This window comes from Pseudophryne corroboree, chromosome 2 (genome assembly GCF_028390025.1).
Source record: "Pseudophryne corroboree isolate aPseCor3 chromosome 2, aPseCor3.hap2, whole genome shotgun sequence".
Taxonomy (NCBI): Eukaryota; Metazoa; Chordata; class Amphibia; order Anura; family Myobatrachidae; genus Pseudophryne; species Pseudophryne corroboree.
In genome coordinates, this window is record NC_086445.1 from 921,151,659 (window position 1) to 921,171,245 (window position 19,587).

Genomic DNA, 19,587 nt, shown 5'->3' on the forward strand with positions numbered 1-19,587 from the left:
TGCGCGTACTTATTCTGCCGTGCGTGCACATATCCGCAATTTGCGTATGGTCGCTCCCGCTGCCCTGCGCATTAGCCCGTGGTATGGGTATTTACGGTAGAGTTTGTGAACGCATGGAAAGCTATCAAAACACATTACATATTTAAATCCAAATAGTGCACATTTTACACATAGTCTCCCTGCACCACATCAGTAAGTTACAGCAGTTTAAATGGTAACAGAACAAAGGGATTCACCTTTACAGGATAGGAGGGGACAGAACAAGGTTATAAGGTGGTGTTTGGTATCCAGCCGCAGGGTATTGTAAGGATAATATTCCGGTGTTGGTTTGAAGAAGATGGCATGTTCCTGCGAATAGTTATGTGCAGGAGCAGAATATAGATATAAACTGTATTTACTGTACATTATGTATGCGGCAGGAATCCAGAGGAGACCACCCACAAGAGCAGTTGGAACAGACATCGCCCACCTATTCAAACCGACCTATGACCTCTCCTGTACTGTAAATGACCATCCCTGTGTCCAATGGACAAAGAGATTACAGTATCCATTGTGTTAGGTTTTGGAAGAATTGTATAAAGAGAGCCTGCTGCAGGCCTGGTCAGACACAAGACTCACAAAGTTATCTATCTAGATGACGGAGGACCAGACTGGGTAGCGCGGCGAAATCCAAACAAGTATGTAACATTGACTGTAGTCATTATTCTGTTGTATTGTATTGTATATATTGCAACCCCCTTTCAGTAATAATATGCTGTGGTGTCGGAACCCAACAGTTTAATTACAATCTGGTGTCGTGTCTTCCTTTCCCTGCTAAGGTTTAAAGTGTATTATTATCGCATTGCATAGCTGTTAAGGGTTTGCAGTGTATCTCTGGGTGTGTACGCGCTGTGTGTACTTTGTACAGTCAGCGCGGCGTCTGTACGCAAAGTCCGTACACAGTACAGGACTCTTTACGCTAATAGCGTAAAGAGTACGTAGAGTGTGTATTAAGTATAGCGGCCGCATCGGCTCCATGGTAAAGTGTATTTAAAATAAGATTTTACTTACCGATAAATCTATTTCTCGTAGTCCGTAGTGGATGCTGGGACTCCGTAAGGACCATGGGGAATAGCGGCTCCGCAGGAGACAGGGCACAAAATAAAAGCTTGAGATATCAGGTGGTGTGCACTGGCTCCTCCCCATATGACCCTCCTCCAAGCCAGTTAGGATACTGTGCCCGGACGAGCGTACATAATAAGGAAGGATATTGAATCCCGGGTAAGACTCATACCAGCCACACCAATCACACCGTACAACTCGTGATCTGAACCCAGTTAACAGTATGATAAATTTAAAGGAGCCTCTGAAAAGATGGCTCAACAATAATAACCCAAATTTTTTGTAACAATAACTATATACAAGTATTGCAGACAATCCGCACTAGGGATGGGCGCCCAGCATCCACTACGGACTACGAGAAATAGATTTATCGGTAAGTAAAATCTTATTTTCTCTAACGTCCTAAGTGGATGCTGGGACTCCGTAAGGACCATACGGATTATACCAAAGCTCCCAAACGGGCGGGAGAGTGCGGATGACTCTGCAGCACCGAATGAGAGAACTCCAGGTCCTCCTCAGCCAGGGTATCAAATTTGTAGAATTTAGCAAACGTGTTTGCCCCTGACCAAGTAGCTGCTCGGCAAAGTTGTAAAGCCGAGACCCCTCGGGCAGCCGCCCAAGATGAGCCCACTTTCCTTGTGGAATGGGCTTTTACTGATTTTGGCTGTGGCAATCCTGCCACGGAATGCGCAAGCTGAATTGTACTACAAATCCAACGAGCAATCGTCTGCTTTGAAGCAGGAGCACCCAGCTTGTTGGGTGCATACAGGATAAACAGCGAGTCAGTTTTCCTGACTCCAGCCGTCCTGGAAACATATATTTTCAAGGCCCTGACAACGTCCAGCAACTTAGAGTCCTCTAAGTCCCTAGTAGCCGCAGGTACCACAATAGGTTGGTTCATGTGAAATGCAGAAACCACCTTAGGTAGAAATTGAGGACGAGTCCTCAATTCCGCCCTGTCAGAATGAAAATTTAGGTAAGGGCTTTTACATGATAAAGCCGCCAATTCTGACACACGCCTAGCTGAAGCCAAGGCCAACAGCATCGACACCTTCCACGTGAGATATTTTAAATCTACCGTAGACAATGGTTCAAACCAGTGTGATTTTAGAAATCTCAACACAACATTGAGATCCCAAGGTGCCACTGGAGGCACAAAAGGAGGCTGTATGTGCAGCACCCCTTTCACAAATGTCTGAACTTCAGGTACTGAAGCCAGTTCTTTCTGGAAGAATATCGACAGGGCCGAAATTTGAACCTTAATGGACCCTAATTTTAGGCCCATAGACAGTCCTGTTTGCAGGAAATGCAAGAAACGACCCAGTTGAAATTCCTGTGTAGGGGCCTTCTTGGCCTCACACCACGCAACATATTTACGCCAAATGCGGTGATAATGTTTTGCGGTTACTTCCTTTCTGGCTTTTACCAGAGTAGGGATGACTTCTTCTGGAATGCCCTTGTCCTTCAGGATCCGGCGTTCAACCGCCATGCCGTCAAACGCAGCCGCGGTAAGTCTTGGAACAGACAAGGCCCCTGCAGTAGCAGGTCCTGTCTTAGAGGTAGAGGCCACGGTTCGTCCGTGAGCATCTCTTGAAGTTCCGGGTACCAAGACCTTCTTGGCCAATCCGGAACCACGAGTATAGTTCTTACTCCTCTCCTTCTTATGATTCTCAATACTTTCGGTATGAGGGGCAGAGGAGGGAATACATACACTGACTGGTACACCCACGGCGTTACCAGAGCGTCCACTGCTATTGCCTGAGGGTCCCTTGACCTGGCGCAATATCTGTCCAGTTTTTTGTTTAGACGTGACGCCATCATGTCCACCTTTGGTCTTTCCCAACGGTTTACAATTTGGTGGAAGACTTCTGGGTGAAGTCCCCACTCTCCCGGGTGAAGGTCGTGTCTGCTGAGGAAGTCTGCTTCCCAGTTGTCCACTCCCGGAATGAACACTGCTGACAGTGCTATCACATGATTTTCCGCCCAGCGAAGAATCCTTGCAGTTTCTGCCATTGCCCTCCTGCTTCTCGTGCCGCCCTGTCTGTTTATGTGGGCGACTGACGTGATGTTGTCCGACTGGATCAACACCGCCTGACCCTGAAGCAGAGGTTTTGCTTGAATTAAGGCATTGTAAATGGCCCTTAGTTCTAGAATGTTTATATGAAGAGATGTTTCCATGCTTGACCACAAGCCCTGGAAATTCCTTCCCTGTGTGACTGCTCCCCAGCCTCTCAGGCTGGCATCCGTGGTTACCAGGATCCAATCCTGAATGCCAAATCTGCGGCCCTCTAGTAGATGAGCCCTCTGAAGCCACCACAGGAGAGACACCCTTGTCCTTGGCGACAGGGTTATCCGTTGATGCATCTGAAGATGCGATCCGGACCATTTTCCCAGTAGATCCCACTGAAAAGTTCTTGCATGGAATCTTCCGAATGGAATCGCTTCGTAAGAAGCCACCATTTTTCCCAGGACCCTTGTGCACTGATGCACTGAGACCTGTCCTGGTTTTAGGAGGTTCCTGACTAGCTCGGATAACTCCCTGGCCTTCTCCTCCGGGAGAAACACCTTCTTCTGGACTGTGTCCAGAATCATTCCTAAGAACAGTAGACGTGTCGTTGGAATCAGCTGCGATTTTGGAATATTTAGAATCCATCCGTGCTGACTTAGCACTACCTGAGATAGTGCCACTCCGACTTCTAACTGTTCCTTGGTTCTTGCCCTTATCAGGAGATCGTCCAAGTAAGGGATAATTAAGATGCCTTTTCTTCGTAGAAGAATCATCATTTCGGCCATTACCTTGGTAAAGACCCGAGGCGCCGTGGACAATCCAAACGGCAGCGTCTGAAACTGATAATGACAGTTTTGTACTACAAACCTGAGGTACCCTTGGTGAGAAGGATATATTGGGACGTGGAGATAAGCATCCTTGATGTCCAGCGACACCATATAGTCCCCCTCTTCCAGGTTCGCTATCACCGCTCTGAGTGACTCCATCTTGAATTTGAACCTTTTTATGTAAGTGTTCAAAGATTTTAGATTTAATATTGGTCTCACCGAGCCGTCCGGCTTCGGTACCACAAATAGTGTGGAATAATACCCCTTCCCCTGTTGTAAGAGGGGTACCTTGATTATCACCTGCTGGGAGTACAGCTTGTGAATGGCTTCCAGAACTGCCTCCCTGTCGGAGGGAGACTTTGGTAAAGCAGACTTCAGGAACCGATGAGGAGGAAACGCCTCGAATTCCAGTTTGTACCCCTGTGATACTACCTGTAGAATCCAGGGATCCACTTGCGAGTGAGCCCACTGCGCGTTGAAATTCTTGAGACGGGCCCCCACCGTGTCTGAGTCTGCTTGTAAAGCCCCAGCGTCATGCTGAAGACTTGGCAGAAGCAGGGGAGGGCTTCTGCTCCTGGGAAGCGGCTGCATGGTGCTGCCTTTTTCCTCTTCCTCTGTCCTTGGGCAGAAAAGAGTGACCTTTTGCTCGCTTGTACTTATGGGAACGAAAGGACTGAGTTTGAAAAGACTGTGTCTTTTTCTGTTGATGTGAAGTAACCTGGGGTAAAAAGGTGGATTTTCCAGCCGTTGCCGTGGCCACCAGGTCTGTTAGACCAGCCCCAAATAACTCCTCTCCCTTATACGGCAATACTTCCATGTGCCGTTTGGAATCTGCGTCCCCTGACCACTGTCTGGTCCATAATGCTCTTCTGGCAGAGATGGACATTGCGCTTACTCTTGATGCCAGGGTACAAATATCCCTCTGCGCATCACGCATATATAGCAATGCATCCTTTAAATGTTCTATAGTTAACAGAATATTGTCCCTATCCAGGGTATCAATATTCTCAGTCAGGGAATCCGCCCATGCGACTCCAGCACTGCACATCCAGGCTGATGCGATTGCTGGTCGCAGTATAACACCAGTATGTGTGTATATACTTTTCAGGATATTTTCCAGCCTCCTATCAGCTGGTTCTTTGAGGGTGGCCGTATCAGGGGACGGTAACGCTACTTGTTTAGATAAACGTGTGAGCGCCTTATCTACCCTAGGGGGTGTTTCCCACCGTGCCCTAACCTCTGGCGGGAAAGGGTATAGTGCTAATAACTTATTAGAAATTAGCTGTTTTTTATCGGGGGAAACCCACGCTTTATCACACACCTCATTTATTTCCTCAGACTCAGGAAAAACTATTGGCAGTTTTTTCACACCCCACATAATACCCGCCTTTGAGGTATTTGTAGTGTCAGAAAGGTTCAATGCCTCTTTCATTGCCGTGATCATGTAACGTGTGGCCCTACTGGACATTACGTTTGTCTCGTCACCGTCGACACTAGATTCAGTATCTGTATCTGGATCCGTGTCGACCCACTGAGGTAGCGGCCGTTTTAGGGCCCCTGAGGGTGTCTGAGACACCTGAACAGGCACTAATTGATTTGCCGGCTTTCTCATGTCGTCAACAGTTTTTTGTAAATTGCTGACATTATCACTTAATTGCTTAAACACAATCATCCAGTCAGGTGTCGACTCCCTAGGGGGTGACATCACTAACACAGGCAACTGCTCCGCCTCCACCTCATTTTCCTCCTCATACATGTCGACACACGCGTACCGACACACAGCACACACACCGGGAATGCTCTGATAGAGGACAGGACCCTACTTAGCCCTTTGGAGAGACAGAGGGAGAGTCTGCCAGCACACACCCAGCGCTATATATATACAGGGATAACCTTATATAAGTGTTAATCCCTTATAGCTGCTGTTAATCTAGTTATTTGCTGCCAAAATGCCCCCCCTTCTCTTTTTTACCCTGAATCAGATGCAGTACTGCAGGGGAGAATCAGGGAGCCGTCCTTCCAGCGGAGCTGTGAGGGAATAATGGCGCCAGTGTGCTGAGGAGATAGGCCCCGCCCCTTCACGACGTCCTTAACTCCCGCTTTTTTGTGTAAAATGGCAGGGGAAAAAATACATCCATATAGCCCTGGAGCTATATGTGATGTATTCCTTTTGCCAGCTAAGGTATATGTGTGTTATATTGCGTCTCAGGGCGCTCCCCCCCAGCGCCCTGCACCCTCAGTGACCGGAGTGTGAAGTGTGCTGAGAGCAATGGCGCACAGCTGCGGTGCTGTGCGCTACCTTAGTCTTGAAGACAGGATGTCTTCTGCCGCCGCTTTCACCGGACCTTCGTCTCTTCTGGCTCTGTAAGGGGGACGGCGGCGCGGCTCCGGTGACCCATCCAGGCTGAACCTGTGATCGTCCCTCTGGAGCTAACGTCCAGTAGCCTAAGAAGCCCAATCCACTCTGCACTCAGGTGAGTTCGCTTCTTCTCCCCTTAGTCCCACGATGCAGTGAGCCTGTTGCCAGCAGGACTCACTGAAAATAAAAAAACCTAACTAAACTTTTATTCTAAGCAGCTCTGGAGAGCTACCTAGTTTGCACCCTTCTCGGCCGGGCACAAAAATCTAACTGGCTTGGAGGAGGGTCATAGGGGGAGGAGCCAGTGCACACCACCTGATATCTCAAGCTTTTATTTTGTGCCCTGTCTCCTGCGGAGCCGCTATTCCCCATGGTCCTTACGGAGTCCCAGCATCCACTTAGGACGTTAGAGAAAGTGTGTTTAAGGTATAGCTTTCATCCCTGTATATAAATCAGCATTATCAATTGGGGCTCGTCCGGGATTCCACATACAGCCTAACAGGTCACAGCAGACTTAATCTATCAGCAAAAGGGTGAACAGAAAGTATCCTACGTAACCTTTTCTTGGTCGGTGGATACACAAAAAAACCCTACTTGTGTGCTGATTAGATGACGTCTGCTCTGTATGGTTTGTAGAGATGCTGGTAGAACCCGTAAAGTAAACAGGAAAAAAGCTATTTAAAAATCTGTGAATTTTTTTTGGCCCAAAAGCGTACACAACAAAAGGCACCCATACCCTTTGTATACCCTCTCACATTGTTGCCATAAGACTCAAATTGTTACATTCATTTAGATCTGTGTGAAACCAGTTACATTTTGTTGCTATATAGTTAAAACTAAAATAAATGTTTAAGGAAGTAAGTGTAAAGCACAAACGCAGTCTGGCCTGGTTGTAAAGGTTTATACAGGAAGAAACTGTGTTGTGTTAAGTGAGCGATTATAGTTAGTATTGCTCACATTTATAGAAGTTGTGTGATTTGTTTTATTGCGTACGCACATTGGTACACGTGGTATGGAACGTGAGGACAGCATACAAAAACGTGCATGTGGCGCAAGGCCGCACACGTGGCATAGAGGTACGCACGGTTGTGTAAATATGCAAGCTTGCGTAGGGTTGTGTGAGCATAATAAAACCACACAATAGTTCGTTTAGTTTAAAGGTGGGACAGTAGCCATGCTACAATAGCACAAAACTGCCCGGTTTTTAAAGCAGATTAGTATAAAAAAAATTTTTTTAAATTGCCTCTGGGGTAAAGCTGCCAACCTGAATGAATCCAAATTTTCTGTACAGAAAAACAAAGTGTATTTGAGTGAGCAAACGTAGGAGTGAGTGGATATTTGAACCCTGGGAAATCGGGATCCCGTCGTGTGGTACATCAAGTGAGTGGAGGCTTGGTGGCGTGAGGTGGCCGACTCACGTTAGTATAAGGTTTAATACGCAAATCGTGAGGTGATTTGCAAAGGAGCGTGATAGTGCATAAGTATTGCGAAGTATTGAAGTAAAAAGGTTTTTGTATTACGCTCTGGGCTGAGGGCAATGGAAGTATCAGGAACTGTGCAACAATACCCTTTGAGTAGACCGGCAGAGATTACGATAGGGCCTTTGCAAACCAAACATTCTTTTCTGCTGGCTGCATCGGCTCTGACTAATCTACTCGGCAGAGATTTATTGTGTAAAATGCGGTGTGTCTTATACTGTACTCCTGAGTGTGTCTTCTTGGATATACCTGGGAACCACGCTCAAGAAGTACAAGATATATTAGACACCCCTCAAAGGCTAATGTCGCATTCTACTGTTATAGACAAGTGTCCATCAAAGGTAGAGGAAATGATCTCACAAATACCGGGTTCCCTTTAGACCAAAGATGGACAAGATACTGGATTGATGGCGAATGTAGCTCCAGTAGTAGTACAAGTAAAAGATGGTAGGATAGCTCCAAAAATCCCTCAGTATCCTCTGAAGCCAGAGGTAGAATTAGGAGTGTACCCTGTCATAGAGCGGCTGCTACAGCAGAGCATCCTAGTCAGGACGTCCAGCACCGCCGATAGTCCCATCTTCCCTGTGAAAAAGAGTGGGGGGGGAGGGGTTACAGACTAGTGCAGGATCTAAGGGGGCTAAACAAGATAGTTGAGAGCCAATTCCCCGTAGTGCCCAATCCAGCTGTCATCCTCATGCAAATTCCCTCTACTGCAAAATTCTTCACTGTCATTGACCTCTGTTCTGCATTTTTTTCTGTCCCTCTGCACCCTGACAGCCAATACCTTTTTGCTTTTATATACAGGGGAGTACAGTACACCTGGACTCGTCTCCCCCAAGGTTTCATTGACAGCCCGAGTATTTTCTCTCAGGCCTTGCATGACTGTTTACAATCCTTTCAACCTGAGAGTGGATCAGTGCTAATACAGTATGTCGATGACTTAGTGTTATGTTCTGACTCACTCGAATCGTCCTTGAAAGACACGAAACAGCTTCTGTTTCATCTTTCCCAAACGGGACACAAGGTTTCAAAGGATAAGTTGCAGTTGTGCCAGACCAGGGTAAAATATTTGGGACATTGCTTGACCCAAGGACTTAGACACCTCACCGCTGATAGAATACAGGCGATTCGCGACATGACTCTGCCACAAACGCAACAACAGATCCGCACTTTCCTTGGAATGTGTGTGTACTGTCGAAACTGGATTCCAGGGTTCTCTATACTGGCTTTACCTTTGCAAGAAATGGTCTCTTCAAACAAACCAGAACGGGTCTCGCACACTGCTGAGTCCGAACTGGCATTTGAGAGACTCAAACAGTGCCTATCACAGGCACCTGCATTAGGTATGCCAGATTATGAGAAGCCCTTTGAATTGTACGGTACAGAAAGTGCAGGGTGCGCGGCAGGCGTTTAAACTCAGAGACATGGTGATGCCAGCAGACCGGTAGCATACTACAGTGCACAGTTGGACACGGTAGCGCGGTCTCTCCCCACTTGCTTGCGAAGTGTTGCAGCGATAGCTTTGCTGGTAAGTAAAAGCGAGGACGTAGTGTTAGGACATGACCTGACCATTCATACACCTCATTCAGTATCAGCCTTACTGAACTCAGCCCAAACCAGACATGTCTCATCTGCTCGGTTTACAAAGTGGGAATTATCACTGATGGCCCCGGTAAACATCACCATTAAGAGATGCAGCTCACTAAATCCTGCAACTTACTTGCCAAGTGTGCCTGGACAGGCACAAAGGGTGGAGGATGAGAATGTTGGTGAAGGAGGATTTAGTGCAGATACTGATACGCATGATTGTATGGAATACCTGAATCAGACTTTCACAGCGAGACCTGACATCAGTGACAACCCACTGGAAGGAGTAGACTTTACCTTCTACACTGACGGTAGTTGCCACAGACAGACAGAATCGGGAGACTTGTGTACTGGATATGCAGTTGTAGACGACAGAGGTATCATAGAAGCTGAACCCCTGGGCCCACCGCACTCAGCACAAGTTGCTGAGTTATTCGCCCTAACCAGAGAGTGTGAATTGGCCAAGGGTAAGTCAGCTAATATATACACGGATTCTAGGTACGCCTTTGGAGTAGTGCATGATTTCGGGGCCCTATGGCGCCTCAGAAATTTCATGACAGCAGCTGGCACACATGTAGCGCATGCATCCCACATCAAAAGGCTTCTAACAGCGATACAGGAACCAGACAGAGTGGCTGTTATCAAGTGCAAAGCACATACTTACAACCAAGACCCAATTTCACTTGGTAACAGCCGGGCAGACAAAGCTGCTAAATCAGCAGCCAGCACCCCCATATAAACGAACATCACATCACTGATGACATTTAACACGATCAACACACAACAATTGAAATGCAAGATTTGTGTTCTTTACAGGAAAAGGCAGTCTGGAGGTCAAAGGGGTATGGCCAGGAATCCTCAGGACTGTGGACAGGTGGACAAGGTAAGCCGGTGGCCCCCAGAGCATATTTTCCAAGCTTAGCTGAGGCGGCACACGGTCTTACCCATCTGGACAAAGAGGGTATCTGCAAGCTGGTGAGAGCCTACTGGTGTGCGCCAGGATTCTCTTCTCATGCGGGTAAGAGAGCAATGACATGCTTTACTTGCTTGAGGAAGAATATTGGAAAGTCAATACCAACAGAGCCATCCCATATCCCTCCGACAGATGGACCTTTTCAGGTAATACAAATCGATTTCATACAGTTACCACCCTGTAGGAATTTGTTTGTATTGATGTATTTTCCAACTGGGTAGAAGCGTTCCCTGCTGCCACAAATACTGCTACGTTCACTGCAAAGAAAATTGTGCAGGAATTTGTGTGTAGATATGGTATCCCTAGAATAATTGAAAGTGACAGGGATACCCATTTTACAGGTGAAGTCTTTCAGGTCATGTGCAAACTGATGGGAATTAATAGCAAGCTGCATACTCCGTACCGTCCACAGGCGAGTGCAAAGGTGGAGAGAGTGAACAGCACTATTAAGAACAAGCTGAGCAAATTAATGGCTGAAACTGGATTGTCGTGGCCAGAAGCTTTGCCACTAGTGTTGTACAGCATCAGAACCACTCCCAGGTCTCCCCTTAACCTATCACCCTTTGAAATTATTTTTGGTCGACAACCTCATGTAATGATAGACCCCCAGGATGATTTGAAATGTAATAATGAAGTGACTGTGAAATATTTGGTTGGGACGAGCCAGCAGCTGAGAAATCAACAAAGAAATGTAAAGCTGGTGATTCCTGACCTACCGAACAGTAATTGTCATAACATTGAGCCTGGGGATTATGTGATGATTCGAAATTTCTTACGCTCAGGTTGCCTCATAGACAGGTGGGAAGGACCATATCAAGTCTTGTTAACCAGTACGACAGCATTGAAGGTCGCCGAAAGAGAGACTTGGGTCCACTCGTCCCACTGCAAGAAGGTCGCTGACCCGGAGAGAACTCGTGACAAAGAGCAGAGTGTAGAGAATCTCGTATCACTGGAGTGTCTGTTCCGGGAAAGTTGAGAGGCAGGACTGTTGAAGGGCATCTGAGCACAGAGAGTAACAAGAACTAGAACGGTTGTCGTACCATTTTCTTTTTTCACCTCCCCCTGCATTTTCCTTTCTTTCCTCCTTCTTATTTTCCTCCTTTCCCCTAACGAAATGGATCGATCACAAGAGACTGCGTTTCGAGTTCTGTTAGTAATTCTGGTTTTGATAAGGACAGTTTGTTTTGGTGAGGGTCCCAGAGAGGTCGAGCAGGGATCTGGAATGGGTTCTGATGGCAAGTATGAATTTGTAGGATCTCAGGATCAGCGCATCACTTTAGTACAGGCTGGCATCAGTAAGCGCTCTGGTAGTCAGGGAGCTCGGAGGCACTGTGAGGGGTTATTGTCTGATGAATGTTGTGTTTGTAGGAATTGTGAGAATATAGTTGAGGATGGGTGCATCCAGAGATGTCAGTCCAACCTTAATATCGACATGGACCGTCATCCGTTGAGTGATTACCACTCACTAGTGGGTAAGGTCTTAAACCAGACAGAATGCTGGGTGTGCTCACAGGTACCTCAAGGTCAGAGCAAGTCAGGATTAGTACCGTACCCTTTAGCAATAGATGAGGTACTCGAATTACGGGGTGGGAGACCGGTGGACAAGAAATTCAATATTTCTAGGCCACCTAGCTTGAAGCTCCACCAGTATCATGTAGACAGGTCCTTATTGTGTTTTAATATTTCCAATTACCGAAAACCGGGAAATTGGGAAGTGACGTGGAATAACCAGACAATGACCTTTTCACACAGAGCTGATAGGATACCCATAGACTCTGAACTTTCACGCCAAATAGCCAACAGTGGGAGGTTTTTCCGGTATAGGTATACTCGTGGAAGCAAGACCATGTGGGTTGGAAAAGTATTGCCAGGGTATTGTGCTCATATCATCCAGCCTGATACTTGTACTGAGCAGATGGGAGAACTAGGGACTGGTTTCTTTACTTGGAAAATTTGTAATATGGTGATGTTATATTTTGTCCCCTATGTTCTCCCAGATGATGCCTATTTCATATACGGGAGGAAGGCGTATAAGTGGCTTGCCCCGAGCTCAGAGGGATTGTGTTACATTGGGAGAGTACTGCCAGAGGTCATGACCATAACCCATGATAAGATGAAAGACGTTCACCGCAGTGCCCAGGCTCCTTATACTCATACTCAGTATGAACACATCATCAAGAGACACCTCATAGATAGGGCAGAGCACGCAGCCTCTGATTTGATCCACGAATCCACCGGGATTCAATTCCTTCTCGCATTAGACATCACCCGTACTGCCAGAGGAATTATAAATTATAGGTATATCCATGCGCTAGCGAACTTGATAGATAATATCACTGAGATGTATGACGACACCTTCAGGTATACGGGAAGGGAGTTACAAGCTTACAAGAGAGAACTGATTCAGCACAGAATGGTCCTTAATTATGTCACAGCCGTGACAGGTGGGTACTGTGTTACTCTGGCATCTCAATATGGTGTGAAGTGCTGTACGTATATTACGAACAGCACTGACGACCCCACGGAGATCATCGATCAAAAGAAGGACGATATCTTGCAGTTGAAGTGGGAGTTCAGGAGGAAGCACAACCTTACCTTAGCGACTGTGAGTAATGAACTGACCGGCTGGGTCTCATGGTTGAACCCACGCAATTGGTTCTCAGGTTTAGGAGAGTGGGCTCAAAATGTTATTATGGGTGTTGGGAAATTTCTCCTTTGTATCCTGGGAGTCGTCATAATTATTGGTTCGATATTTAGGTGTGTTCGAATTCTAACGCGGCGCAAGCACGGCACAAATCTGATGAGTCTAAGGAGCGAGGACGCTGTTATAGCAGCAGATTTAATTTATGACCCATCCATAGAGACAGTGTTATGATAAGGATTGCAAATTAATTTCATGGCCAGTTTCTTTCACCCGTTTTTCTTTTGTTTCACCCTCTGCCCAGATACATCCATCCGGAAAAGACATCAGCCCTACCCAAAATGTTTATGTGAATGTATTTTATATATGTGTCTTATCTTCATCTCTGCAACCTCCAGTTAATGGCACACATGGTCAACAGGTGATGATGTCCACATATACTAGCACTCACATATGTTTCCCCCTCCATGTATCATCAACTAAATGTGCACCCCATTTGTTGGAACAAGAAGCCGATAAGAGCTCGGTAGTGTTTGCTGGCCCATTTACAGACCCTTGATACGGGATGAGAAGGATTTAATGTATACTTCGCAATACCTCGAAGCTTATTACATATACGGCACAATGATATATGCCCCTCAGACATGGATTCATACATACATGCTTTTTACTATCCCACTAGGTTATATATTTCCCACCTACAACTCTCCCCCGACCATCCAAACTTCTGTAGATATTGTGTAGATATTTTTCTGTTTATTGATTATAGTGGCAGTTATTGGTGACTGCCAAAGGGTGGACTGTCAAAGTCAAAAAATATTGCAGTACACACATCAAGTACAAACTACACACAGATGGCCTCCGTGCGCGTACTTATTCTGCCATGCGTGCACATATCCGCAATTTGCACAATGTACACATAGTCTCCCTGCACCACATCAGTAAGTTACAGCAGTTTAAATGGTAACAGAACAAAGGGATTCACCTTTACAGGATAGGAGGGAACAGAACAAGGTTATAAGGTGGTGTTTGGTATCCAGTCGTAGGGTATTGTAAGGGTAATATTCCAGTGTTGGTTTGAAGAAGATCGCGTGTTCCTGCGAATAGTTATGTGCAGGAGCAGAATATAGATATAAACTGTATTTACTGTACATTATGTATGCAGTGGGAATCCAGAGGAGACCACCCATAAAAGCAGTTGGAACAGACATCGCCCACCTATTCAAACTGACCTATGACCTCTCCTGTACTGTAAATGACCATCCCTGTGTCCAATGGACAAAGAGATTACAGTATCCATTGTGTTAGGTTTTGGAAGAATTGTATAAAGAGAGCCTGCTGCAGGCCTGGTCAGACACAAGACTCACAAAGTTATCTATCTAGATGACGGAGGACCAGACTGGGTAGCGCGGCGAAATCCAAACAAGTATGTAACATTGACTGTAGCCATTATTCTGTTGTATTGTATTGTATTGTATATATTGTAACCCCCTTTCAGTAATAATATGCTGTGGTGTCGGAACCCAGCAGTTTAATTACAATCTGGTGTCGTGTCTTCCTTTCCCTGCTAAGGTTTAAAGTGTATTATTATCGCATTGCATAGCTGTTAAGGGTTTGCGGTGTATCTCTGGGTGTGTACGCGCTGTGTGTACTTTGTACCGTCAGCGCGGCGTTTGTACGCAAAGTCCGAACACAGTACGGGACTCTTTACGCTAATAGCGTAAAGAGTACGTAGAGTGTGTATTAAGTATAGCGGCCGCAGCGGCTCCATGGTAAAGTGTATTTAAAGTGTGTTTAAGGTATTGCTTTCATCCCTGTATATAAATCAGCATTCATATAGATTGGTAAATGCTCAATTAGCTTAGTGATATCATTCAGGTGCTCGAAAGGAAGGGGTATTTCTGAGCAAGAAAAAAAGCAATTGTTTCCCCAGCACACTGAATGAATGGAGGTGTGAGGTGTGGTGCCTCTGGACTGGCTGAGCTGGATGGCTTTAGTGTGGCATACCTTTACATTCTATTAACACTTTTCACTTATTAATTTTCTAACACTATTTCTCTATTTTAATTACATTTCATGTTTGTATCACCCCCTCTATAGCTTCGGCTTCCTAAATACTAATTTATTAACACTATAGTTTTTTACACTGGTATGTCACGCTGTGCTTTCTGGCTCATTCTGGTGTTTTGGGGTGCCACACCCTGCACCTAGATATAGCGCTAGGGACCCCAAATATACAGAGAGGCCTTGATGCGGCTTTGGGGCTTAACCACACATTTGCGCAAATATGTGTAACGAAGATCTCTGAATTCTATTATCATGTGGGATTTATATCTGGTTACTGTTATCCATTCAGTGTGCTGGGGAAACAATTGCTTTTTTTCTTGCTATAAATCAGCATTGTCAGCCCCCTGAAGCCTTGACCCACACAGCACTGGTAACATCTCCTCAGCTTCTGACAATAAGCCCTTGTACATTTTCAGCTCCAGGCCCATGTAGCCTTTAATCCAGCCCTGATACAAGTACATTCAGTTGCATAGTCTCACCACATACTGTATGTGAAAAGTCATTTTGCAACCAGTGGCAAAGCAATAGGAGATACAGTAATCCCAATAGCACCCAGGCACGTCACACTATGGCATATGTATCAACGCTTGGAGAGTGATAAAGTAGAGAGAGATAAAGCTTCGGCCACTAAGTTCCTACCTGTAACTGTCAGGCTGTGTTGAAAATAGACAGGAGCTGGTTGGTTGGTACTTTATCTCTCTCCACTTTATCACTCTCCAGGGATGATGCATCCCACCCATATGCTTTAATCTTCAAGTGGTAATTGCGGAGTGATTTTTCTGCTGTTCTAAATAAAAAAATGATATATTATGGAATAAGTAGAACTCTTCTAACCTTTTACATATTTATTACTGTGCATGTTTATTTATGCAAATTTACATTTCTTAGCAATATTTCCTCTGGTTACCTTTTTAAGCATCAAAGGAAATTAATTTTGCTTTTCTATTGCTTTTTTCTTGGGACAACACACAATTTTCACTAGAGGGCAGTCCACGAATGTTGATACTGTAGGTAGAAGATAAATGTTTTGACCTTAGTTACAACGTCTAATTTTCACATTAATTTGTTACTTACTGTTCAAATTATCTTTGTGGGGTACTGTACCTGTATAATCTGGCTCTGGTACTAGCCAGTGCCTCCAGAACCATTAAGCTCACCGCACGTCCCTGCTGTGGGGGCATGTCCAGCGCTCTGTGAGCTCTGTGGTCTATTTATATTTTTGAATGTCTATGAGGGGGGGGACGGGACATTTTTTTAATGCTCGCACTGGGAGCCAAATTGTCTAAAAACAGCCCTGTGTACTGGCTAAAACAGTACAGTTGGAGGGTATGCTGTTGCCGCTGATCCCTGGACTTTTCATGAACTCCATGCGAGTTTCTCAAAATAAAAGTGCTGGATTTTTTTTTTATTCATGAAACGGTGTGTGCATATATATTTATATATATATATATATATATATATATTTAAATTGCTGAAGCAGCTGGCGATACAGCCATCAGCAATATACAGAGATTTACCCCATTGCCGCCCAGTTAGTCTCCCTATTGCTCATGGGAGACTTCTTAAATAATGTGCTCTAAATATCTTAGCCATACTTTTCATGAACCCCGTCAATGCCCATGGCATCCTGCGGGGCTTGCTAGGCAGAATTTGGTGAAAACACCCATCTTTAGTGGATTTGTTGCTTTTGGGGGTAATTCCAAGTTGATCGCAGCAGGAAATTTTTTAGCAGTTGGGCAAAACCATGTGCACTGCAGGGGGGGCAGATACAACATTTGCAGAGAGAGTTAGATTTGGGTGGGTTATTTTGTTTCTGTGCAGGGTAAATACTGGCTGCTTTATTTTTACACTGCAATTTAGATTGCAGATTGAACTCACCACACCCAAATCTATCTCTCTCTGCACATGTTATATCTGCCTCCCCTGCAGTGCACATGGTTTTGCCCAACTGCTAAAAAATGTCCTGCTACGATCAACTTGGAATTACCCCCCTTATCTGGTGCTGTGACAGTAACACAGCAAACCTGGGATGCTGCAGAATTCCAGCAAGTATATCTCCCCTATATCTGGGATACGGTCGTTAGGTCGACACCATTTAGGTCGACCACTATTGGTCGACATGCATTCGGTCGACAGGGTCACTAGGTTGACATGGTCATTAGGTCGACAGGTCAAACGGTCGACATGAGTTTTTCACATTTCTTTTACATTTTAGGACTTTTTCATACTTTACGATCCACGTGGACTACGATTGGGAATAGTAACCTTGGCGTGCAAAGCGAGCCATGCAAGGGGCACGGTGTACTAATTGGGTTCCCCATCACTTTACGAAGAAAACGACGACAAAAAATTAAAAACAACTCATGAGGACCTTTTGACCTGTCGATCTAGTACATGTCGACCTAGTGACCCTGTCGACCTAATGCATGTCGACCAATAGCGGTCGACCTAAATTGTGTTGACTCAACGACCCATACTCCTATATCTAACCTAAGCCACAACCTATCTAGTTCAAAACCCTAAACCCCCTCCCTCACATCCTAACCCTAACCCCCCCTCCCCCGCAGCCTTACCCTAACCCCCCTCCATCACAGCCTAACGCTAACCCCCCCTCCCCCGCAGCCTAACCCTAACCCTCCTTCCCGGCGGCTTAACACCCCCCTTCCCCCAGCATTCTAGCCCTAACCCTCCTAGCGGCAAATGTCACATGGTGACATTTCAGATGTCAACATTGCGAATCTGTTGACAATTTGAGGATCCCAACCTGGTGCATGTTAGCAGTTGGAACCATGTCGATGTTCTAATGTTGACATTTTGTTATCGACCTTAAAGAATGTCGATCATTCGACCAGAAACCTTTCCTAGATACAACATACCTGTGTCTCCTTACAGGCTAGCTGTATTAAGGCCACTTAAGACAAGAGTTTAAACTAAATATACATTTTGATATGTACATATGAATAATCCCAAACCAAATGTATAATCTCATCTCACTGGACGTCATCTCACTGGACGTGTTACCGGAGTGGATCTGCCTGATTAGGATTTTAAGCCATCAGCGTCCAGAACTGACAGCTTTTACCTATTCCTTTTCCAACTTGGTGGGCGATCTGCATACTCTGGGCGTATAGACGAGACTGTGAGACTACACCATGTGGGGTGATATGCTGCTTTTAATTGTTTTAGTGTGAGTGTAATTTGTGAATACATTTTATGGCAAACAAAGCCAGTTCTGCACTATGTTTTCCTCCAGTTGAATTTTAGTGTGGAAGAATTATCCAAAAGGCAGGAGCAATTATCTCTGTGAGACCATTACGTGTTATATGCTGGATATTACGGTTGAGTGTAATGGGTGTTTAAAACTTTGATATTATATAAAGACAGTGTTGCATCTTTTTCTATCTAAATTTCAGAACTTTATTTGGAACATCGAATTTGAATGAACTAGAAGTGATTATACAGGTGTAAGCATAACTTTCCTGTATCCAGCGACTCTAGATCACATGTGGTGTTTGAACAACTGATACGGTTGACCGCATGTATGGTTTTATGCAGTAGCGGATCTTGCCACGGGCAAGCAGGACTTTTGCCCGGGGTGCCGCCTTCCGGAGGGCGCCGCACCATGGCAAGATCCGCCACTGTGCCCCTCGCTTTGAAGGGAACCAGACGCGTAGCGTCTAGTTTCCCTTCATGGAGAGGACCTTTGTTGTGCGGTGCATGATGACGTCATCGCGCACCGCACAGCAAAGGTCCTCTCCATAAAGGGAAACTAGACGCTACGGTCTAGTTTCCCTTCATGGAGAGGACCTTTACTGTGCGGTGCGCGATGACGTCATCACGCACCGCACAGCATAGTGGCACAGACACTAGGGGTCATAATTGACCTCTAGTGTCTATGCTGTTCTATGGGAGAGACGTAATAACGTCTGTCCCAAAGATCGAGGAGAGGAGGAGAAGAGCGGCGCCGGAGGAGGTCTGCAGCGGTCTGGATCAGGAACGGGGATAGTAAGTATACTTTTTTTATTTTATTTTTGCTTTCAGCGGAGCTACAGGGGGGCACAAATGGGTGCTTAACTGAACACGCCCCCATTTGAAGCCACGCCCCTATACTTTGCCCGGGGCGCCACAAGGGCAAGAACCGGCCCTGGTTTTATGTGTAGATATGCTGCCACATGATTGGGTGATATTTGCATTAATGAGCACAAGTGCCACCAAGTGTGTGTCTATTTGTAGACTTTTGTGTCTATTTAACTACTGTATTGTGGGTTATCCTGCTTACCCCAGTTTGGCACTGATACAGCCTAGTTGTCTGAGGTATAACTAGAGAGATCATTTGTTGCACTGAGTGCAATACTTTTTATGAAAGCAGTGAAATGATGCGAATCCTCAGTTCATACACCAGTTTCCAGCAAATAGAAATAGTAGTAAACAAAAACCACTCTAAATATTATTAAAGAAATGTCATCAATGTAATATTAAGACTTGACTTTGTTAGATAATAGCTTTATTATATTCATTATTTTGAATTTCTTCCACTTTAGCATTT

The 19,587-nt window shown here is 45.4% G+C and overlaps 1 protein-coding gene across 1 annotated transcript in view; it reads right to left on the bottom strand.

The window, feature by feature from the left end:
* The window catches only part of TBL2 (transducin beta like 2), an 82,960-nt gene extending 66,726 nt beyond the window's left edge, over window positions 1-16,234 (bottom strand). Inside the window, exons 1-2 of the mRNA XM_063956158.1 lie at window positions 16,146-16,234; window positions 15,949-16,046 (exon numbers count right to left, since the gene is read on the bottom strand). Of these exons, the coding sequence (XP_063812228.1) occupies window positions 15,949-15,960 (12 nt within the window). The 5' untranslated portion in view covers window positions 15,961-16,046; window positions 16,146-16,234. The remainder of the gene's footprint in view (window positions 1-15,948; window positions 16,047-16,145) is intronic.
* Window positions 16,235-19,587: the final 3,353 nt, after the last annotated feature.